This window comes from Marmota flaviventris, chromosome 8 (assembly GCF_047511675.1).
Source record: "Marmota flaviventris isolate mMarFla1 chromosome 8, mMarFla1.hap1, whole genome shotgun sequence".
In the NCBI taxonomy this organism is placed as follows: domain Eukaryota; kingdom Metazoa; phylum Chordata; class Mammalia; order Rodentia; family Sciuridae; genus Marmota; species Marmota flaviventris.
In genome coordinates, this window is record NC_092505.1 from 6,956,733 (window position 1) to 6,981,278 (window position 24,546).

The following is a 24,546-nucleotide window of genomic DNA, read 5'->3' on the forward strand; positions in this document are numbered from 1 at the left end:
GAAAAGCCACTGAGCAAAAAGTTTAAAGAGCTCTGAAAATACTATTTTTGTTCAGAAAGTTTTTGCGTGGAAATGACTAATAATGTTCAAAAACACTTAGATGTAGGGATGCTCACTGGAGTGCAGCTTATATTTTAAAAAATTTGCAAACAAATATCCCACTTGATAATCCTGATATGCTACGTGCTGGAACACCATTCAACCTTTTAAAATCAGGCTGGAGAACTGATTTTCAAGAAACTGACTTCATTTCAGAATGAAAAGAAGTTTCCTATACACTACCTAGTGGGAAAAAAAAAAAGAGTAAACATTCACTTTTCCCTAAATATGTAAATGAATTTATTCTAAAATATTAATTAGTTTTATCTCCATTTGGAATTATGAATAATTTATAAAAATCATTTTTGTTTGTATGTTTTGATTTTTTTGAACATGTACCAATTGGGTAACTACTAAAAATAAAATGATGCTAATATTTTTAAAAAGTTTTTCCAAGTACGTTTAACTTGTTTTTTCTAAATGACATGCTGGGAAGAACACCTGGGAAGCCACACTACCTGCTTGTCAGCTTGAGGTTCTTAAGACAGGCTTCTGCTTGTGATGCCATGACCTGTAACTTAAACACTTCACTCTCCTTCCAGTTCTCCAGCACAGATACCTGCCAGTAGATTAGAGGATATCTAAGTATTTTACAAATGAAATCCTGAAACTATTTTAAGAGTTAAAACTTAAACATTCCAAACCATTTTTTCCTTAAGTAAGATCTGATGACAGGAACACCAGAACTTGATTATGTCATTTTCCCAGGCAAACACAAATTAAAACTTTGGGATTTGAAAACAGAATAACAAAATGACACTAAAATTCTGTGCTTCAGGATCATTCTTGCGGATATGAAACTGTATATGGCTTTCTGCTTAAACCATAGACAAAACAGAACCAGGTTAATTGCATGCAACTATGGAATGGGGTTATCTACAGTCCTGGCCCATGGTGAGGAAGGGCCCAGGGACCCACAGAATAAAACCTGAGGCTGTACATTCCCAACCAAAAAGCCTCTAAGAAGTTGTTTCAGCATTAACACAATCAGCCTTTGGGGAATGCTTTCAAACTTTTGGACTTCCCCATAGTCAACTTGCCATTTTTGCAAAAATCACTGCAGGAGATGTAAAATAGTCTCATTTTAATTCAGTTCTCAGTAACCTTGACAGCATCCTCCAGGCAAATTGGTTTGCCAAGCAGTGATAAATGTGAATCAAACAAATTTAGGAATATAGACACTGGGGTAGGGCCCACAAAGTATTTGTACTTTCACTCTTTCCCCAGAAGCAGTAACAAGGGTCCATATTTAATTGAAAGGTCTAATATTTGCAGACTACATAAGTTAATTGTTTTTTTTATTTTCCCAGAATAATCATAGATACATATACCAATACATATCATTTGTTTCTCAGATAGCTTGATGTTCTTAAGACAGGCTAGAAAAACATACATAAAATAAAAATAAAGCCAGACGTTGTCTTTTAATTTTTGTCTCAGTAGTTTCTCAAATAGTACAATAACATTGGTATATATTCTTTTAGGGGGAGGGAGGAATATATTCTTAATAAGGAGGTTATTTTCATTTGCTTTTTAAGAACTGGCAAATGTTTTATGGTTGCCTACATTTTTATATCACTTGATTAAATATGAAGCTATGCAAAATGTGGAGTATGGGAAATGACTGAATTATACTGTCAAGGAAAACAGGTTACAAAATCTGATGTACATTATGTAACAAAGCATGCATAAAAATTAGAAAGGAATAGCCAAGGAAAAAGAGTGGATATTTTAGGGAAAAAGGATTATGAGTAATAGGATAACCCTAACCTCCATACTTGCCAATAATACAGTTATGCCTCACATGTAATTAAAGAGACCCAACAGTAAACAAATGAAACCCTTCCATCCACCAGTCATAACCTCACCTCTGCAGCCACGGCTCTTTGATGACTCTCTTCATAATGCTCTTTCCCTTTCTTTATACATTCTTCTATTTTCATCTTCTCATTTGTAAATGTATTACTGCAAATGTTAAAAGAAAAAAAAAACTTTAAAACAAATCTAGGGAGTAAGGATACAAAGGTTTTAGGACAGCTTTCTACATTTTCTAGAGTAACTTCCTGCCTCATATTTTACCACACAACACACAGATTCATATGCATTCTCTGAACTTCATGAATGATCAAAAGAAGAAATGAGTATTTGGTAGGAATGCTGAGAAAGAAGCGAAGGTTCTGTACAGGTCACTAGTTTTATGAGAGTAGGTAGAGTATAATCTGGTTACTTTGATAAACTTTATAAAACTTCCTTCACCAGCCAGAAATTCTATTCTCACACAAGGAAATGATCCCAAAGAGTAAAGTGATCTGTACAAAACTGATCATGGCCATACTTTTGTAACAGCTAAAAAGTGTCAGTGAAAGTGGTGGCTAAAAAAGATGACTATGGACCATGATGGGAATAGAAATGTGCATGTGAAACAATATTAAATGAGAAAAGCAAAATGTGAATGCTTATCACTAATACATTGATCACAAGTATGTGAAAACATATAAGGACAATTAATAAAGATTACAAGGAAATTTTTTGCAGCTTTATAATTAAAAAAATTTTTTTTAAATTATTTTTTTGTATTGGGGATTGAACCCAGAAGCACTTTACCACTGAGCTACATTCCAATCCCTATTTTATATTTTATTTAGTGACAGGGTCTCACTAGCTTTGAACTCATGATCCTCCTGCCTCAGTCTCCCGAGCCACTGGGATTACAGGTGTGTGCTACCATGCCCAGCAACAATTTTTAATAAACATATAATTACAGACTAACAATGTAAGAAACTATCATTCTATAGCTGAGTAACATACAAGAAGTTTTTCTGTGATGCAGGGACAGAACCCAGGCCTTCATACTTGCTATGTAAGTGCTTCTACCACTGAGCTACACCCCTAGTCCAAAAATAAAAGTTTTTAAAACACATTTTTAGTTTCAATCAATTCAAGAAAATAAAAGGAACGATTGACAACAATATTTTTTATACTGACATAAAATAAAAGCAGAAACCTAATAAAATCAAAATACTTAAAAAATACACTTAAACATTAGTTTAAAAATAAAAGATACATAATTATTTAAAAGAAACGGGGGCAGGGGAGGAGCAACAGATTTAGAAGTCTTAGAATGCTTGTGCTTCTGAGAGTAAAAGTGTAAGAAGGTACTAAAAATAAATTTAAATTTCCTTTGCCTGATTTCAAGGGACTGATCCAGATGTAATTCAGGTTTGTTATCCATCCCATCATTTTTCGGGGTAGACCTATAAAAGCATAGTCACCAAATTTTAATTAATTTTCAGATTTTTTTCAATACAACTTTACACAGGAAAGCATATCTAGACACAGCATTCTTAAATTTTTTTTGTTTCTATATTTTGCTTCATTTCTAGTATCTTCTAATTCTAATCTAATCTTCTTCTAGTATCTCATTTAATTTTCTTCTTCAGTGCTTTTAATCTTTCTTGGATTTCTTTTTTTCTCTTGTTGCCATTTTTAAATTTATCTTTCCAATTAAGCAAGAATTTGGGGGTCATTTTCCTTGTAGGAAATTTTCCTTTATACTTGGAGCTGCTTCTTCACTCTAAGCCACCTGATTACTGGTAAATCACTACCTTGGTCCAGGATGCATGCCTCAGGTGGTTTTAACCCGAGGAAGCACAGGTAATGAGACATCATCATCAGGGGTTTTCATTTAGATTAGAACACATAGACTCTCAGTCAAAATGCAACCAGCCTCCTCCTCCTTAACAAGACTTGGAGTGAAATTAGAATATGCACACACACTCTCTGATAACCTTCAGACACAAAGTGAAAGTCTCTGACTTAAGCGATGCCTAAACCAGGCAGATTCTGCCTCTTTCATGCTCTCCTAATATTCCTATTTAGTTACTTGTACTTGATAAAACCCCTCACGTTTCCAATAATAGTCAGTTTAACTGCCATCCCAGAAGAATAATGGTCTAGCTGAACTCAATCCAGATCGCAGGAACATGAGCAAATAAAATGGCTATTAACTTTAGCTACTGACTTCGAATGTTTGTTACACCACAGTGGATAAGCTGAGGAATCACATGACAACACTCACTGTTTAGAGCAGGAGGTTAGGAATGGATCACAGGGGATATAAAAAAACACACTTGGCCCTCTTGACAGTTATGCTCAGGATCTATACTCTAGCAAATTCTTCATATTAATAAGACCAAATTTTAATAATTTACAGATCCATAATAAAAGTATGAGTGAAGTAATCATCACAGAATTTTAGTGCTGGAAAGAACCTTAGATCTAGTCAGCCCCCTAATTTTACCAATGAGGAAAAAGAAGGTCAAAGGTAATGTTCATAGTGAGAATGGTGTTCATATGAACAGGACATCAATTCCTTTGTGTTCACATGAACAGGACATCAATTCCTTTGTTGATTCTCAGGCCCAATCCATTCTCACTTTTACAAAATTAATTTGAAAACATTATAAGTTTGAAATAGTTTTAGATGAGATCTCAATGGATGCTTTTTAAAATGAGATAAAAACACTGTGAAAACAGTATCTATCAATTTTGCCTTGATACAGTTTGAAATTTAATATAAAAAAGTGAAAATAATAAAAATCCCACAATATTAAAAAAAAGCAAGGATTATTGATTTCTATTGTTACTTACATTTCACTTGTATTTAAAACCTTTTTAATTTTCTTCTTCAGTGCTTTTAATCTTTCTTGGATTTCTTTTTTCTCTTGTTGCCATTTTTTAATTTCTCTTTCCAAATCTTGGAGGAACCAATCTAATTCTGTCTTTGAGATCTAAAAACATTTTAGAAAGTACTTTAATTAATGACAAGATTTAGTTTTACTTAGCTTACACTAAGACACCTGAGTTCAAGGGAACAGTACACATAAACTTGCACCTATGCAGGCTATGCCCCTGTGGCCAGCCATGGGATAGAGACAACACAGCTGCATCCTAACCACTAAGTGCATCTGACCCCAGGAAGGTTACACTGAAGAACCACTTCAACGTGCCCACAGGTATTCACACTCCACTCTTCAGTCTACATGATTCCCCAATCTAGACATAATTTGTACGTTTATTTGACAAGTCCGAGGTTTTTTTGTTTGCTTTTAAAAATATGAGTGAGATGCCTCTGGAAGCTTTTAAAAATATTTATTTATTTATTCTAATTAGTTATACATGAAGCATTTCAATTCATAGTACACATAGAGAGCACAATTTTTCATGTCTCTGGTTGTACAAAAAGTAGAGTCACACCATTTATGTCTTCATACATGAGTACTTTATATATCCTAAAGATTAGTGCTCTACCTGATGTACGTGTGGTGAAAATTTGCTCACATTCTGTAGGCTCTCTTCACCTCACTGATTGATTCTTTTGCTGAGAAGAAGCTTTTCAGTTTGAATTCATCCCATTTATTGATTCCTGATATTATTTCTTGCACTGTAGGAGTCTTGTTAAGAAGTCAGGGCCTAATCAGACATGATGAAGATTTAGGCCTACTTTTACTTCTATTAGGCGAAGGGTCTCTGGTTTGATTCCTAGGTCCTTGATCCACTTTGAGTTGAGTTTTGTGCATGGTGAGAGATAGGGCCTTTGTTTCATTTTGCTGCATATGGATTTCCAATTTTCCCAGCACCATTTGTTGAAGAGGCTATCTTTTTTTAAAAAATATTTTATCTTTTAGTTGTAGTTGGACGCAATACCTTTATTTCACTTATTTATTTTTTTATGTGGTGCTGAGGATTGAACCCAGGGTCTCACACGAGTGTGGCGAGTGCTCTACTGCTGAAACACAACCCCAGCCCGAAGAGGCTATCTTTCCTCCAATATATGGTTTTGGTGTCTTTGTCTAGTATGAGACACCTGTATTTATGTGAGGGTTTGTCTCAGTGTCCTCTATTCTGTATCATTGGTCTACAAGTCTATTTTGGAGCCAATATCATGCTGTTTTTGTTACTGTTGCTCTGTAGTATAGTTTAAGGTCTAGGATAATGATGCCACCCATTTCACACTTCTTGCTAAGGATTGCTTTGGCCATTCTGGGTCTCTTATTTTTCCAGATGAATTTCATGATTGCTTTTTCTATTTCTATGAGGAATGTCAATTAAGATTTGATTGGAATTGCATTAAATCTGTATAGTGCTTTTGGTAGTACGGTCATTTTGACAATATTAATTCTACCTATCCAAGAACAAGGGAGATCTTTCTATCTTCTAAGGTCTTCTTTAATTTCTTTCTTTAGCATTCTATAATTCTCATTGTAGAGGTCTTTCACCTCTTTTGTTAAGCTGATTCCCAAGTATTTAATTTTTTTTTTGAGGCTACTATAAATGGGGTTGTTTTCCTAGGTTCTCTTTCAGAGGATTTGTCACTGATGTACAGAAATGCCTTTGATTTATGGGTGTTGATTTTATATCCTCATTCTTGGCTGAATCCATTCATTAGTTCTAGAAGTTTTCTGATGGAATTTTTTGGATCTTCAAGGTATAGAATCATATCATTGGCAAATAGTGATAGTTTGAGTTCTTCTTTTCCTATCCGTGTCCCTTTAATTTCTTTCGTTTAATTCCTCTGGCTAGAGTTCCAAGAACGATGTTAAATAGAGGTGATCAAGGAGGGCATCCCTGTCTTGTTCCGGATTTCGGAAGCAATGCTTTCAACTTTTCTCCATTTAGAATGATGTTGGCCTGGAGATATGATCCTGTTACCCCTAGTTCTTCTAGTGTTTTGAACACAAAGGGGTGCTGTATTTTGTCGAATGTTTTTTCTGCATCTACTGAGATGATCATATGATTCTTATCTTTAAGTGTCTATTGAAGGCATGTATTTATTTCCTATGTTGAACTAACCTTACATCCCTGGGATGAACCCCACTTGATTGTGGTGCACTATCTTTTTGATGTTTTTGTATTCAATTTGCCAGAATTTTATTGAGAATTTTTACATCTATGTTCATTAGAGATATTGGTCTGAAGTTTTCTTTCTTTGATGTGTCTTTGTCTGGTTTTGGAATCAGGGTGATACTGGCCTCAGAGAATGAGTTTGGAAGTGTTCCCTCTTTTTCTATTTCATGAGATAATCTGAGGAGTACTGGTATTAGTTCTTCTTTGAAGGTCTTGTAGAACTCAGCTATGTATCCATCTGGTCCTGAGCTTTTCTTCGTTGGTAGACTTCTGACAGTGTCTTCTATTTCATTGGTTGAAACTGATCTGTTTAACTTGTGTATATCATCCTGATTCAGTTTGGACAAATCAAATGACTCCAATCTGTCGATGCCGTTGATATTTTCTATTTTATTGGAGTACAAATTTTCAAAAAAAATTTCTAATTATTTTCTGCATTTCTGTAGTGTCCATCATGATATTTCCTTTTTGATCACAGAGTTTAGTAATTTGAGTTTTCTCTCCTTCTCTTCATTAGCATGGCTAAGGGTTTATCAATTTTATTTATTTTTACAAAGAACCAAATTTCTGTTTTGTCAATTTTTTAAATTGTTTCTTTTGCTTCAGTTTCATTGATTTCAGCTCTGATTTTAATTATTTCTTGTCTTCTTCTGCTTTTGGTGTTGATTTGTTCTTCTTTTTCTAGGTCTTTGAGATGTAGTGTTAGGTCATTTATTTACTGACTTTTTCTTCTTTTAAGAAATGAACTCCATGCAATGAACTTTCCTCTTAGCACTGTCTTCATAGTGTCCCAGAGATTTCGATATGTTGTATCAGTGTTCTCATTTATCTCTAAGAAGTTTTTTAATCCTCTTTGATGTCTTTTGCAACCAATTGTTCATTCAATAGCATATTATTTAGTCTTCAGGTGTTGGAGTATCTTCTATTTTTTTATTTTATCAATGATTTCTAATTTCATTCCATTATGATCTGATAGAATGTAGGGTAGTATCACTACGTTTTTATATTTGCTAAGAGTTGCTTTGTGGCATAATATATGATCTATTTTAGAAAAGGATCCATGTGCTGCTGAGAAGAAACTGTATTCACTCATTGATGGATGAAATATTCTATCTATGTCTAAATTATCAATTATACTTTTGAGTTCTTTAGTTTCTTTGTTTAGCTTTTGTTTGAAAGATCTATCCAGTGGTGAAAGAAGTGTGTTAAAGTCACCCAGTATTATTGTGTTGTGGTCTATTTGACTGTTGAACTTGAGAAGAGTTTGATGAATGTATATGCTACATTGTTTGGGGTATATATATTTATTATTGCCATATCTTGTTGATGATGTATGCCTCTCTTAAGTAGTATGAAATGTCCTTCTATATCACTTTTGATTAAATTTGGCTTAAAGTCTGCTTTATTTGATATGATAAAAAACAAATAAATAAAATAGAGCCTGGAAATCCCTTTTTGTTTCTGAAGTCCATGTGAGTGGTATGTTTTTTTCCCAACCTTTTGCCTTCAGTCTGTGGGTGTCTTTTCCTATGAGTCTCTTGAAGGGAGCATATTTTTGGGTCTTTTTTTTTTAAAAAAAATCCAATATGCCAGTCTTTGTCTTTTGATTGGTGAGTTTAGGCCATTAACATTCAGGAAGACATGATTTGTTTTCCCATTTTTATTTTTGGTATTTAACTTGACTTGGTTCCTCCTTTGATTGGTTTTCCCTTTAGTGTAATACCTCCCTTTGCTGATTTTCATTGTTTTTTTTAATATTTATTTTTTAGTTGTAGTTGGACACAATACTTTATTTATTTTTTATGTGGTGCTGAGGATCGAACCCAGGACTTTGCACTTGTGAGGTGAGCGCTCTACTGCTGAGCCATAACCCCAGCCCGTCACTGTTGTTTTTCATTTCCTCCTCATGGACTATTCTGCCAAGCATGTTCTGTAGTGCAGGCTTTCAGGTTATAAATTCTTTTAACTTTTGTTTATCATGGAGGTTTTTATTTCGTCATCAAATCTATAGCTTAATTTTGCTGGATATACGATTCTTGGTTGGCATCCATTTTCTTTCAGAGCTTGGTATATGTTGTTCCAGGATGTTCTGGCTTTCAGGGTCTGAGTTGAAAAAATCGGCAGAGTAATTGGTTTCCCCTATATGTAATCTGGTTCCTTTATCTTGTGGCTTTTAAAATTCTCTCCTTATTCTATATGTTAGGCCTTTTCATTATAATGTAGTTTGGTGTGAATCTATTGAGATTTTGTGCATTTGGTGTCCTGTAAGCCTCTTTTATTTGATTGTCCAATCCATTCTTCATGCTTGAAAAATTTTCTGATATCATTTCACTGAATAGATTGTTCATACCTTTGGTTTGTAACTCTATGTCTTCTTCTATCCCAATAATTCTTAAATTTTTTTCTTTTAGAATTTTTTTTTTAGATGTAGATGGACACAATACCTCTATTTTACTGATTTGTTTTTTATCTGGTGCTGAGGATCGAACCCAGTGCCTCACACGTTAGGCAAGTGCTCTGCCACTGAGCCCCAGTCCCAGCCCCAGCCCTTAAATTTGGTCTCTTGATGTTATCCCATAATTCTTGAATATTCTGCTCATGGTTTCTTATAATCTTCACTTGTGGTCAACATTCTTTTCAAGATTATATATTTTGTATTCATCATCTTGAGGTTCCGTCTTCCAAGAGTTCTCATCTGTTGGTGGTGCTTTCTACTGAGTTTTTAATTTGGTTTATTGTTTCTTTCATTTCAAGGATTTCTGTTTGGGGTTTTTTCAGAACCAGTATCTCCTTATTAAAGTAATCTTTTGCTTTCTGTATTTGCTTATGTAGCTCTACATTGAAATGATGTTTTGCTGCCTGTATTTGTTCTCTTATATCATCCTTTAATTCACAGAACATTTAAATTCTGTACATCCTGAACTCCTCTCTGTCATTTCTTCTGTTGTGCTGGCCATGGATTCTAATAATGTAGTATCTTGGTTTGTTTGGGGCACTTTCTTCCCTTGTTTTTTCATGTTCTTCCCTTCTTGCACTGCGGTCCGAGGCATTATATTTACCCTATAAGCTTATAGTGTCCCTGCAGCATTCCAATACCTATCTTTGATATTGCTTCTAAGCCCCAGCCGGTGTTCCAAGCTGGGGGTTACCCCAACTAAAGATGGCAATGAAGATGTCCCAAGATGGAAGTGGTTGCTTTCCCTATGGGGTGTCTGGTCAGGTGGGGTCGGGCAGTGGTGGTGGGTGGCCTGTTCAGAGATACAGCTGTGTGACATACAGTGTTGTGGCTGAGGGCTGTGCGGTGTCCCTAGGTACAGGGAGTATGGCAGTGGTTGCAATGTCCCAAGATGGAGGTGACTGGGGAAGCCCCACATTGGTACACTATGGTCCACAAGGCAGTGGCGGCCAGAGTTTCTGTGCACGGGCAGCAGCCAGATGTCTTGCATGGAAACCATGGCCAGGATTACTGCGTGGGAGTAGCTGTCGGGGTCCTCTAATCACTCGCAGAGAAAAAGTATTCCAAGTCACTGAGCAACACAGAATGAGCCTCATTCTAGCCTGCCATCTTGGATCCTTCTCTGGCTTTTTATTAAAGGCGTTTGGGTTGGCTGTGTGATAAAGAGAAATGAAAATGTCTTCTGAGGTGATGTGAGTTCCTTTTCCTCTGGAGGGTCAGATTCAATGCCAACTGACACACAGCCCTTTTTGCCAGTTTCTTCTGCAGGTGCTACTTTTTGAAACATCTGAACTTACAAATGTTCTAAAAGTTTTTTGTCCTTTTTTGAAGCATCATCCATTCAATGGCAGTGAAGGATCTGGGTATGACACGTGCTCGTAAATACAGGGCACATATAAATAAAAAAATCTCTTAAGAAAGAGAATATGAATCAGAGCACTATTAAAAGAAATAGCTAAAAGCAACATGTTAAATATTTCCCAGCTTGAAATCCCACTATTATCAATGGTTGCTTAATGAAATCCTGACTTCATATTTGCTCTAGGGGAACATTTGATGTTTTACTTCCTGTCAGGTTCCCTACAGCTTGAACTTCCTCCTTAGGCTCAGAACATGTCTAAGACACCAGGCCTTCTTCCTCAGGAAGGACGCTGAATCCTAAAGTTATCACATAAAGACTTCATGGGAAATAATGGCCCTGGAGTCAGAAGTGATAGTGACTTAGAAGCCATTTCTCCATCTTTAGCCTTATGTATGCAGTTTCAACTTCTTGGGAAGCAGATTTGCTGGTTGGTCTGTCGCAAGCCATCCATGGGCTGTGTGACCTATGTGAATTTGAGCGTATGAGAGAACTGGTCTGGCGTTACGTCCTTTTTGGGCTGTGTGACACATGTGTGCTTTTTTTCTCACCCTGCCTGTGATCCCACACAGCACCTGAGATGGGTGTGACTTGCCAAGATGTCAATCTGTTGACCACAAGACACCATCAAGCAAGACTCCACTCTTTAAAACCCAATTCCTTGCCTTATTTAGGTGAAACTTTCTATTGAATGTCCTTACCTGATAAATAGAGGGGTTCGGATGTGCTTTCTTGCCCCCTTGCCTTCCAGTGTGGGAGCTGACAACTGAGGTCTCAGAGCTATCCCTGACCCCCCAAAAAGGTATTTCTGTGTTTGTGTGGTTTTTCAGTTGCCAACTCGGCCAGCTGGCTACAGTGGTTAAGTTCCTTTTTAAGACTGAGTCCTAACTAGAGGGAAGGTGATTTAGACAGCTGTGAAACACACAGCCTACTGTTCCTAAGTGGCATTGGTTCAACAACAGTTCAGTAATGCTCTCCAAATTTTGGAGACAAGTCCTGCCCACATTTTCCTTGCTAAAACCTTCTGATCCTGAATTTGTCAAGGCATTACTGTGACAGTAACTCCCCCAAATCTACTGTATTTACAAAATCTTATAGTCTACATGGTTCAATTCTACTCTCTAGTCTGATGTTGATTTGCCTGCCTTACTGTTGGCAGCTTGGCCAACTTTGTTTCTTGCCTATCTTGTTTTTCCACTCTGAGCCACTGATCTCACTGTGGATCTAAACTCTTTGGCTGGGAGATTATGTGCAAAAACAAAGTTATGCTGGGGCATGAGGACCTACTTGGCAACAAGTATTTAAGGGAGGTCAGATAACAAAAGCCACAAAGTATTGCACCTACATGTATGCACGTGTACACACACACACACACCTCAGCCAATAAAAATACTACACAGGCTCATGTTTGTACTAACCACCCTTTAATGACATAGCTGTCTTATGTTTAATAAAGAAATACCATGGCTAAATTCTATCTGCTTTTGTGTAGATACCAACCAAAAAAAATCAGGTTAGCAATTTATCCTGACAGGAAATAGGTACATTTGGTAATCATAATAACCTTACAAGCCTATAATCTGAGGTACTAAATAACTGCCCTTTTAAAAAAAAGACTAACTTGAGTACAGCCACATGACAGCATATCCAAGGCTGTACCAAGTTAAAAAGCACAAGAGCCAGAGCCCAGCAGTCAGAGCTGCCACTCCATCACAGCCTTCTTCCCTGGAAGCTTTCTGTCCCATGAGCTTCCTGATCAACCATACAAACAACAGAGCCCTGGGTGGGAGGGTGGAGAATTTTAGTTCAGTAGTTTAAGACAATAGGGAGGTGGGCGGTGGGGATAGAAAAAAGACAGTGGAATGAATCTGACACAATTTTCCTATGTACGTATATAAAAATATCACAGTGAATCCCAACATCATGTACATCCTCAAGAATCTAACTAGAATAAGATATATTTCATGCTTGTTTAATGATATCAAAATGGATTCTACTGTCATAGCAAGCACCTAGTCAGACTACCAGTTTATAAAACTGGAAAAGCCTCTGCCAGAAAAAACAATTTCATTCATTAAACACCCACCCTTACATAAGTGTTCATTTCCCCAAATCTGCCTTATTACTCACACAGGTGGCCACAGACATTCACACTGGATTTATAAAAACACTGAATTTGCCTGAGGCAATATAAAAAATATTTAATTCTGTTACACCTTCCAACTGGTTTACTCAGACTTGTGTTCTGGGTGTCACACGCTAGACAGGTCTTTTTTTTTTTCCCCCCTTCCCCAACCAGACAATTAAGCAGAAAGTGTCTGCATCTAACTCTTCCCATCCTTGGAATCTCCTTAGTCCTGTCCTGAGTGCAAACAGTTCTTGGGAAATGTTATGGCAGTTACTTTTACAAACTAACCCTTTCTTCTGTGTATTCTTGAATCTCAACAAATGAGTTTCTTGATTAAATGTCCTACTAAGCTAATTTTCACTATTTAATGTGTTATTTTAGCTGGTAATCCAGACTTCTGAAACAAATTCTTCCCTTCTTAAATAATTAATCTCCTTCTGTTTCTGAACAGAAGATAGTTGTTTTTAAAAAGTAACAAACCAAAAGGAAAAAAAGTAATTTACCAATGTTCCTCACATCTATAATTCCACTGTCCCACAAATTGCAATCTGGCCTTTCCCCTAATTAGTACTGTTCCACTAGCCAGATCTTACTGATGGTCAATCTCAACTACCACAATAAATACCAGTATAGTCAAATAAGATACTTTAGATGAGAAGTTCTAACATCTCCAAGGCTCCCCATGAGTTTTGTCACATGTCCTTAGAAATAGATGAAGATGATGGTAATAACAGCAATAGTGATAATAGTGGCAGCTAATACTTACTGAGTCCTTACTTGTACCAGCCAGTTTTAAGTACTCTACAAGTGTTAATCTAAACCCATGAAATGGAGCAATTATTACCCGAATTTTTCACAAGGGCCCAGACAAGTTAAGCCATGTGCAGACTAGAACTATTTGAATAAAAACAGTCTGGAGCTATGCCCTGGAGCCAGACTGACAGCTCACACTTGGAAGCTCTGATACAGAGGCACAGGCAGAAATATAACTTGGAACTTAGTCACCTTGAGAGAGATTTTTACTTAACCAGGTAAACTGAATTATGGATAAACGAAAGCTAATGTTTACAGCCCTTTTCTTAAAACCAGATTGCAAAGGTTTTATAGCACTGCAAGGTACACTGTCACTTGAATATGCAGTACAGAAATTTGAAACAGACTGTTCTAAGAAAGAGTCTTCTCTGTTTAGCCAACGGTGTGGTTCAGCTAATGGAGGCTCATAAGCACAGTTATATGTTCCCAATTATGCCATATGCAATTAAGGAGGGCTTCAGACAGGATTACCTTGTTTTCTTCTAAGTTCCTTTTCAACTTTTCTTCCAGGTCTCTGGTCTCTTCTGAGCTGTTGAGTTTTATCTGCTCATAATTTTCACATGCTTCCTTAAGCTGCTCTTGTAATACTTGGTATTCCTTTTCAATCTGTGAAATATCCCCCTAAAATTAAAAATCATTTAAAATGCCTACTTATGAACTTGTTCTGAATTGTCTTTTAAAATAAACAAAAGAGAATAAAAGGAAGAGGAGAATTTACAAGGAAAATGTCACAATTCAGGAATTTAAAACCTCTAAACTTTGCTTAGTAGAGCCAGCTCTTAAAATATAATTAGTCATGTTACTGGAATTCATAATGAAACTTTTCAATCTGTACTATAATTGGTTGTGAATATTTGCTTGTTTTAGAAAGGTTCAGTATTAGAACAAGTTTCATTTGAATTTTACTGTATGATTAACATCACAAACTATTTAGTAGGTTTTAAAAGATGATCATATATATGAATAGAACATAACATAACTTTGGTCCTACTTTTACATGTTTCAAATGCAGAGTTGCTGGTTATTTCAAAAAGATAAATTGTTATCAAGAATTGTTTCTAGCTATCTGTCTCATGAACCAGCTTCAAAACAAAAACCAAAACCCAGAAATCATACTATAATAAACATTACTATGTAAAGCTTTTTTTTAAAACAACGTTTTTGTGTCAATTTTTTTTATTGAGGTACAATTAACATACAGTAAGATTTGCCAATTTTTTTGTGTGTGCATGTGGTGCTGGGCATTGAACCCATGGCCTTGTACACGCGAGGCAAGCACTCTACCAATTGAGCTATATCCCCAGCCCCTATTATGTAAAGCTTTTTAAAAACCTCTTATACACCTAGGGCTGCTGGCGATTATACACTTCTATTATGAGAATATCTGCTGGATGCTCAAAACTTCTCCCAGCTGCAGGAGACTGCCCTCCTGTGACAGCCAGGTTTCAGAGATCTATCTCAAAGGCACAAAACTGGGCCATCTTCGATATTTCCTTTATCTCCCCACAATACCTGAGCATCTTCCAAGTGTAAAAAGGCAGGGAATCAAGTATTTATAATTTTGTGATTTATCAGAGAACTGTTATCTATAACACCTGACAGTCCACTTTGAAAAGCCCCATTTATGTCTGTACAGATTGAGAGTTTAGCACTATGAACAGACTTGATGTTTAATTAACAGATTAAATGTTCAACCTTGCGACCCACAAGCAAGATTTTATAGTTTAAGATCTTAGTTATCTCTATTTTCATTCTTAATTTGTCAAAAGGATCCCAATCAATAGCAACCTAGTACTATGAATTAAATTTATATGCCCCCATATCATCACAGAGTAGGTAAGAAATTAAGTGCCACCTCTACATTATTACATTTAAACTTTGAAATACATTATTTTTGCCTTTAATCAGAAAAACAAAGATTAGGGATGTGTGCCAACTTCTCAAGGTCTGAGAAGAAAGCAGAAGCCCTGGGATTCAAATGCAAGTCTGATTGAGAAACCAGCAATCAGCTAGGTTAGTGTCATGGTCCTGAAACTAAGAACTAACTTAAGAAGGCACGTGTGAATATCCCAACACTGACTCATCAAATAACAGAATCTACTTGGCTTAGCATTAAGTGCAACATAAAAATTCAACACCAGTCCCTCTGCTCAGTATATACTATATAGGCAAAAATATTCACTACAGCACTATTTATAAGCATGAAAAGCTGATATAATCTAAATGTTCAATAATAAGAAATCAGTCAAATAAATTATCATACATTCATATAATGGAATACCAAATATCTGTTTAAAATGACAGTATACATCTAAGATTATCAACTTGTCTGTTTACTAAAAATCTGTAATACATTAATAAAAGACTACAAATTTCAAATGTAATTTATATGTGGTGATCCATCTTTTAAAAAATGCTGCTTAATTATATGCAAATGTTCAAGTAAGGCCTGAAAGACTACACATCAAAATATTAACGTGAGATAAATGTAGATGATTTTAACTTCTTTTTCATAATTTTCAATAATATTCATTTAAAAATACTTAGGGGTTCTATATTACTTTTATAAATGGCTAAAACTATAAAGCCTTTTATTCAAATAGTGGCAAGCCACACAAAGTTCTAACATTACTTCTTCCTATTTAACTATATATTGGGTTTTGTAAATCATTTAACTATCAGTAATTATAGAACTGCCTAATTGTTAAATGACAGCATAATATTTCACTATATAGGGGCTGGGGATATAGCTCAGTTGGAAGAATGCTTGCCTCTCATGCACAAGGCCATGGAGTCAATCCCCAGCAGCTAAATAAATAAATAAATAAATAAGCAAGCAAGCAAGCATTGGAATACTGAGATAAAAAAATTTTTTTTTCACTATGTAGATTTATCATAATTTAGTCTACTACTAATATATGTTTGAATTGTATTCATTTCTTGCTGGTTCAAATACAGCAAAACAAATATACAAATATCCTTGCTCACTGGTCTCTACATACAAATATGCATTCAGACAAATTACACATTGCCTTCCCCAGATATTTTCATTTTATTATCATCTAATAACACATAAATGAATACTTTTCTTATTTCATGTGTGGTTATTTTTTAATGTCTAAAAATCATCTCTCTATTTTTTACTATGGATTGTCTATATAATTCCTTTACCATTTTTGTGATAGGTTGGTAATCTTTTACTTATTTATAGAAACTTTACATGTTAACGAAATCAGTTCTCTATCTGTACCAGTTTCAGATAATTTTCCAGGTTTGTCATCCGTTTTCACATCCTGTGCATATAATGTTTGTTCTTTTTTTAAAATATTTTTTAGTTGCTGGTGAACCTTTATTTTCTTTAATTATTTATATGTGGTGCTGAGAATCGAACCCAGTGCCTCTAGGCAAGCACTCTACCAATGAGCCATAACCTCAACCCTACATTTGTTCATATATAAAGAGATAGATAGATAGATATATGCTGTGCACACATACATCCACATTATGTAAGTATATGTATATAAACATCGACTTGTGTGTGTTGTATTGATCTTATGAAAACATTTTCCCAGGTATTTTTATGGGTCCATTTCTTTATTTGTAAGTCTTTGATATGCCTGGAATTAATTTTGGTATAAGGAAGGAGGTAGAAACTTAAGATAATGGGTTTCCATTTCACCTAACATTATGTATTTAATAATCTACTTTTTGCTCACTGCTAATTTACCATCTTTAGTATAGCTTAAATTTCTATATTATTCTATCCTATTAGACTCTCATCTAATGACCTATTTATGTGATATTAAGATTTTTTGAAATCTAGCACAATTCCCCTTCTTATAATTTCTTTTCCTTGGTCATTCCTTTTTTTTTTTTTTTTTAATATTTAGTTTTTAGTTGTAACTGGACACAATATCTTTATTTTATTTATTTATTTTTATGTGGTGCTGAGGATCGAATGCAGGGCCTCTCATGTGCTAGACGAGCACTCTGCCACTGAGCCACAACCCCAGCCCCTTCTTGGTCATTCTTGATATTCATTTTTCCATACAGGAACTTTTTAATCAATTTGTCTAGTTCCAAATAAATACTGTGCAGTAGCCAGCCGCCAGACTCCAAGTTTAGGTCCCAGTATCTTAGCCTCTTGGTATTCACACCCTGAGACAAACCTTTCCTACCAGGTATCAGGGCCGATGAGTTGGGTCTTTGTGACTGACAGAATACAGGGGAAACGATTAAGTATGACTTCCTAAAGTAGGTCATAAAAGCTATTGCACTACATTGAGGTCTGCAAGGTAAGGAAATGAAGGCTCCTACCAACTGCCAGCACCAACTTGCCAATCATGCGAGAGAGACATCTTGGAACTGGAATCTCAAGCCCTATTTACTCCTGCAGATAACTAAGCCCTCCCTAGTCCAAATCTCTACTGTAACCTCATGAAGATCTCCAGATCTACCCAGCTAATCTGCTCCTGAGTTCCTGACAAAGAGAAACTGTAAGATAATGTTTTAAGCCACTAGATTTTGAAGTAATTTGTTATATTACAATAGATAACCAATACACTTTGTTCATGTGTATCAGAATTGTGTTAAATTTCAAATCTCTGTTACAATAGGTCTTCCCATCCAAGTGTACAGAATACTATTTCATTTACATCTTCTGTATATCTCTCAGTAGCATTTTAAAGATTTTTTTAAACATATAAGTTTATCATTTTGTTATTAAAAATGGAATATTTTTTTCTAATATACATCCTAATAGATTGTTGTTAGTACACACACAGGTGCTTATTTTGTATTCAGTCACCTTTCTGAATTCTTTTAATTTGGTATAGATTTTCAGTTATCATTTTGAATTTCCAGGTATACAACCTTAGCCTCTATAATTAATGATACTTACACTTCCTCTTTTATAGCTTATTTCTTTCTCAGATCTAATTTTGTCAGTATCTCAGGGTAATAATAAATACTAATGAGAATGTTTTGCCTTTAAGCAAGATGATGGCTTTTAGCTTAAGAGAAAAAGCTTGCTAAGAAATACTCGATTCCCATTTTATTAAAACTTTTGGTCAAAAAAGGGACTGGGACTTGAATTTTATCCAATACCTTTTCAGCAAAAGTTGATCAAGTAACTTTTGTTCTTTGACATTTAAAAAAATATTTATAGTTGTAGATGGATACAATACCTTTATTTACTTTTTTGTGGTGCTGAGGATCAAACCCAGTGCTCACACATGCTAGGCAAATGCTCTACCACTGGGCTATACCCCAGACTTCCTTTGAAATTTTAACGAAGTATATTACATTAACGGGTTTTTCTAACTGAAACATTCTTAAAATGATAAAGGTCTTTATAATATATTTACATATCATTCAAGCTTATTTATTATGAATTAATACATGCTCATTATACCAGTTAAAACAATAAAGCCATTATACTTAGAAATAAATGATAGGAAAAAACTTAGCTTTTCCTTTGCTTGCTTGCCCTTCTCATATTTCAACAATATAAGCAACTTAATTTTTTTTTATTGTATCCTAAAGTTTATTCCAGAACTGTATAAAATTAGTTAACTCCAAAGTAGTTGTAATTCATCATCCCATCTAGATAAATTAATGAAAATCAAATCTTTAAACAGTTTAATACAATTTTGACTCACCTGTTGTATCTCAAAAGGATCATATGGCTCAGTGTTAACTTCTTGGTTTGTTATGTTCCAAGACACCTATGTTGCAAAATAAACAAATTTAATTTACCTCAATTGATATGGTAAAACAAATTTGCCATGTAATAACATTTTAAAACACACCCACAATTTTTCAAGGTTTTGGGTCCCCTTACCAATTAAGGTTATGTTTCATAGAATTAGTATAACTGAAAATGTCAGTTCACTATTCTTGTTTTTAAATTTTTTTTTTAAATCTTTTATTTGTAGATGGACACAACACAATGCCTTTATTTTTATGTGGTGCTGAGAATCGAACCCGGGTCCCTCCCATGCTAGGCGAACACTCTACTGCTGAGCCACAATCCCAGCCCCAAGTTCATTCCTCTTCATTATTATTTTTTCAGAGTTCCCTGGAAAATAGAAAACTTCAGAAGAGGTGCAATTTGATAAGGATTTAATGTATTCACACCCTAGAAAGGAACACCGATTTATTTTCATGCTTGTTAGATAGGAACACTTAATTCCTCATTTCTCTCCACCCGATTTTTTTTCCCCCTCTTTATACTGTTGACTGAACCCAGGGATATTACCATTGAGATACGGTCTCACTAAGTTGCTAAGGCCAGTCTCGACCTTCTGATATTATTCCTGCCTCAGCCTCTGGAGTCGCTGGATTATGGGTATGTTCCACTATGTCTTGCTACTTGTCTCTTTTTTAACTTTCCCAATACTCCAGACTTTTCCTTTTTTCTTTCCCAGGGAAGCTGTCAGCAAATTTTCCCTTCCTCCCCCATGCAATAGTCCTATGGGAAGATACCCTAAGTGGGGAGGCCTCCTATTTGGGTTCTGCTGGAACTACTGGGTAAGTGGGTGAGATAAGGACTTTATTGTTTGCATATGTACTTCTCTATAGCAGTGGCCACATCCTCCTTTTGTGTCCTTATTAATTATGAAGGCAATATTTTGGCTCCATCTGCTGACTCATTAACCTTATTTCTTATTTGGTGTAAAATGTGGTCAGGGAAGAATAAGATTTCCTGGGCCAAAACTTCTTTCTGACAAAATTACCCACCATGCCCCACAAAAGAATTCATACTTTAAAAATATTTTCAGGCAAAAACTTCAGTAACCATTATAAAGCCAATAATTTCTAAGAACATTAGTAAATAAAATGGTGATTAAAAAAAAAAAAGGAAAATACACCTTTCTCTTTAAATCTTACCTGTACAGCAACCATCTGTGTATGTGGAATATTTGTTAGGGCACTGGACCTTTCTGGACTGACTTCACATTTGTTTTTAGGGTTCCCACAGTGCCCATCATTTCTGTGAGACTCACTTGGGGCTGTACCAGCATCACCCAGGCTGCTCTGTGACTTTACATGTATTCCCAAAGAGTCCTCAAGGATCTGTGTTTCAGAGACAATCTGGTTACCAGCAACATTCTTAGCATTTAAATTGTGATCCTCAAAATAGGCAGCAGTGTTTTTATCAGCTTTGTCACTGGCTACAAGAGATGGCACCACTGGTATCGATCTCTGTAGCTGATATTCAGAAGAAATGTTGGCCAAAGGTGTGTAAATGCTGGTGTACTGGGGCAAACTTGGTAACACGTTTATGTATGTTGGTGGTGTCTGGGTGATGTCAAATCCCTGAAAAGGAAGATATGTACAGTATCCTGTGACCAAGTGAGATTGAGTCCAATAGGTTGGTTTCCCATCCTCGGAAACTGGTTTGAGAGAATGAGAGGAGACTTGTTTGTGATTTACATCCTCAGGGACTGATATGGGAGAATCAGAAGAGACCCCTTGGGGTTTCTCATTCTCAGAAACTGGACTGGAATAACTATCAGGTACTGATTTGGGTGTAATGTCTTCACAAGTTGGTTTGGGAGAATCAGCAGACACAGGTTTGGGCTTCACATCCTCAGAAACTGGTGCTGAAGACAAATCAGACACTGGTTTGGACTTTACATCTGGTTTAAATTCCCTAGCAGTTGGATTCAGTGGTAGTTTGACTCGTAAATACTCTCCTGTTTTTGAAATTTCTTCCACTTTTGTTTTAATGTTTTTCTTCTTTCTTTTTTTCTTCAGTCGTAATGCAACTTTTTTTAATGCAATACAGTTGTCAATCACAACAAAACGAGGACATCCCAGGAGAAAAGATTTTAAACCTCCTGCTTTTTCTAGTATCTGTCGAGTTTCTTCTGGGAAAAACTCATATTCTTCAGAGAACATCTTGTTACTCATATCCAAGGGACCATGTTCCTCCAACAACTGAGAGAAATAACTTGGAAAAAATTTACATTTATATAAGTTACTAAGCGGAAATACTTGCACATATTTATTTTTATAAAAGTTTATTCTCCCAAAGCAAAATACTATTTTACTTCTCACTGATCTCAAATGCTCTCCAAAGACAAATAAAAGGTTAAGTATAATCAATGTTACAATAAATAAAACTGTCTACCCCTTAGAAAATAATCCTTTAAAGCTTTTTTTGGGGAAAAGCCAAAGGAAATCAAAAAGTTATTTTTAAATTTTAATTATATAATTATGCAATCTCTTTAAAAAGCAATGAACAAGCAAAATTTATTCAGAAATACCATGGTCAATAACAAGAATGTCACAAGAGAAGAGAAAATCAAATCTTTAAAAAATCCTATCTCAATTTGCATACAGTAAATCTATTAACATTTTTCTGATTAGGAATGTGCAATGATTCACAAGGAAAAGGAAACTGCTCTTATAATTCAGCAATGAGGTACCAATCACAAAGGGGATCAGCAACACAACTGATGGACTCCGATCCAAGTAATGATTACCAAGCAGCTAGGAAGTCACAATTCTGAAGAATATGTAATTCTTCTCATGTAAGTTTGACTCAGTGATACTCTTTAATATTTGTTATGGGGAACAAAACTACATAGTCCAATGAATGTTTTAATTTTTTAAAAAAGAGTCTATATACCATTCTACTGTTGTAAAATACCCACCATATGTAATTAGGTAAAAAAAGCAAATGACAACTAAGTAACTTAGGGCCTTACTAAGTTGCTGAGGCTGACCTCAAAACTTGTAATCCTCCTGCCTCAGCCTATGAGTTGCTGGGGTTATAGATGTGTGCCACTCTGTCTGGCTAGAAAAAAAATCTTCAAAGAAAAAAAAAACAGTCCATGTTTTTTTCTAATGCTAAGCAGCAATGAATTTTTCATATATTCAAGCAGAACAAAATGTAATTCGACAAGGATTTTTAGCTCAAAGAGAAATGGTACTATAACCATACTATGAAGAACATTTTTATAGTTACTATTATTTGAAAACTACAAAATGAATTTTTACTCTATATTTAGACTCTTCTAGTCTTAGTATACATAGGGTCCAAAATAGCACAAATATGATTTTTTCATAATCTAGTGTTTTACAAGGGTTAGAATCAAGTCTCTCAACAGTGCACATTAGTACTGGTGTGGCTGTTCAGTAAAGATGAAAGAAGTTACAGTGAAAGATGCTAAATACAACTGAGATGATGAGGCTCAAGATCATTTCAGTTTCTGCAGTTTAAGAGATTTCTCTTCTCTTTCAATATCTGGCCCCCATCAAATACCTCAGACTCTAAAAGGACTAGTATTCCTATACCTAACCAGAGACGAAGAAGTAGACACATTGTATAAGAGTAAAAAATAATAATAAAATCAATTACATCAGGGATATTAATAGTTGCTGTATATATATATCTGCATGTTACTCTGTGTATATACAACATTTTCATAATTTGATGATCATCACTATTATCTCAAGTGGTCAAAGAAGGACTTGCAGAATGCCAGGGCATGTCACCATCAGCACAGGGGAAAGGACAAGGATGGGAAAGACATTTCAAAAGACATTCCCATTCTGCTATTCTGAGAGTACCCTTTGAAAATCATGTTCATGATTCTTATTTCAAAACATCACCTTCATGTGTAATACACTGTGAAACTACCAAGGATCACCTTGACTCTCCTTTATGCTGAAGGGCTACATGAGAGACCTCTGCCCTATACTTTCCTCAAATCTGCAACAGCACTTAACCTTATGTGGCTAATCTCGGCTAACACTACTGAGGTGCTATTAGGAAACAATAAAGGCAAAGTACCTGTTTCAACTACATAAATCATAAAATGTTACAAAAGGCCTTTAAAAAGAAATTAGGCTAAATTCCTATTTTAAGATGTTACACAATGGGGCTGGGGTTGTGGCTCAGAGGTAGAGCTCTCGCCTCGCACGTGCGAGACCCTGGGTTCAATCCTCTGCACCACATAAGAATAAATAAGTGAAATAAAGGTATTGTTTCCAACTACAACTAAAAAAATAAATATTTAAAAAAGATGCTACACTAAAGTCAAGAAAAGCTTAATTTATAATAGTTACCCCATATTCTTGACTCCTTGTCCAATATTTTTCTACTCAACATTCTTTTCAGATATAAAAGTTTAATTTTAATTTCCTTTTATACTTAGCCAATAAAATAAGCCATCATTTTTAAGCCATCATATGTTTACTTTTTTTAATTTGGTACCAGGGATTGAACTCAGGACCATTAACCATTGAGCCACATCCCAACCTTTTTTACTTTTTATTTTGAGACAGGGTCTCCCTAAGTTGCTCAGGGCTACACTAAGTTGCTGAGGCTGGCCTTGAACTTGCCATCCTCCTGCCTCAGCCTCCTGAACCTCCAGAATGTTAGCTGTGCACCACCACACCCAGTTTACTTTAGAAATTTCAAGAATTAGGTTTTAAGATATACCTTCCTATAACTTCTACGTTTTCTACTATGATAAAATATAAAATTTATCTCAAAAATAAAAAAAACAAATCAGTCTACTTTTTTCTCATAAATCTGTTTAATTTCTTCCCACTTACAGTGGCAATAAATTCTTTAAGATAAAAGCTACTAAAAAATTACATATTTTAGCTTCAGTTTTGGATGCTTGAAGCAAATTCCAAGATATTTTAAGAATACCAGTGTAATTTTATAGGTAAATATTTTGTCATCTAGGAGTCCTATGGAAATATGATTTGCTCAGTATTTCAATTCTAAGGAAAAATCACAAAAACTAAACCCAATTTTAACTA

General features: G+C 35.3%; 1 protein-coding gene across 11 annotated transcripts in view; it reads right to left on the bottom strand.

The window, feature by feature from the left end:
* Ttc3 (tetratricopeptide repeat domain 3) overlaps positions 1–24,546 on the bottom strand; it is a 117,598-nt gene that overhangs the window by 14,053 nt on the left and 78,999 nt on the right. For 10 of the 11 annotated variants that reach the window (XM_071615045.1, XM_071615039.1, XM_071615046.1 and 7 more), the window contains 7 exons: positions 20,653–21,718; positions 19,422–19,487; positions 14,233–14,382; positions 4,750–4,889; positions 3,285–3,353; positions 1,968–2,064; positions 558–658 (listed from right to left, as the gene is read on the bottom strand). In XM_071615045.1, the coding sequence (XP_071471146.1) occupies positions 558–658; positions 1,968–2,064; positions 3,285–3,353; positions 4,750–4,889; positions 14,233–14,382; positions 19,422–19,487; positions 20,653–21,718 (1,689 nt within the window). The remainder of the gene's footprint in view (positions 1–557; positions 659–1,967; positions 2,065–3,284; positions 3,354–4,749; positions 4,890–14,232; positions 14,383–19,421; positions 19,488–20,652; positions 21,719–24,546) is intronic. The other variant, XM_071615040.1, reaches the window with a different exon arrangement.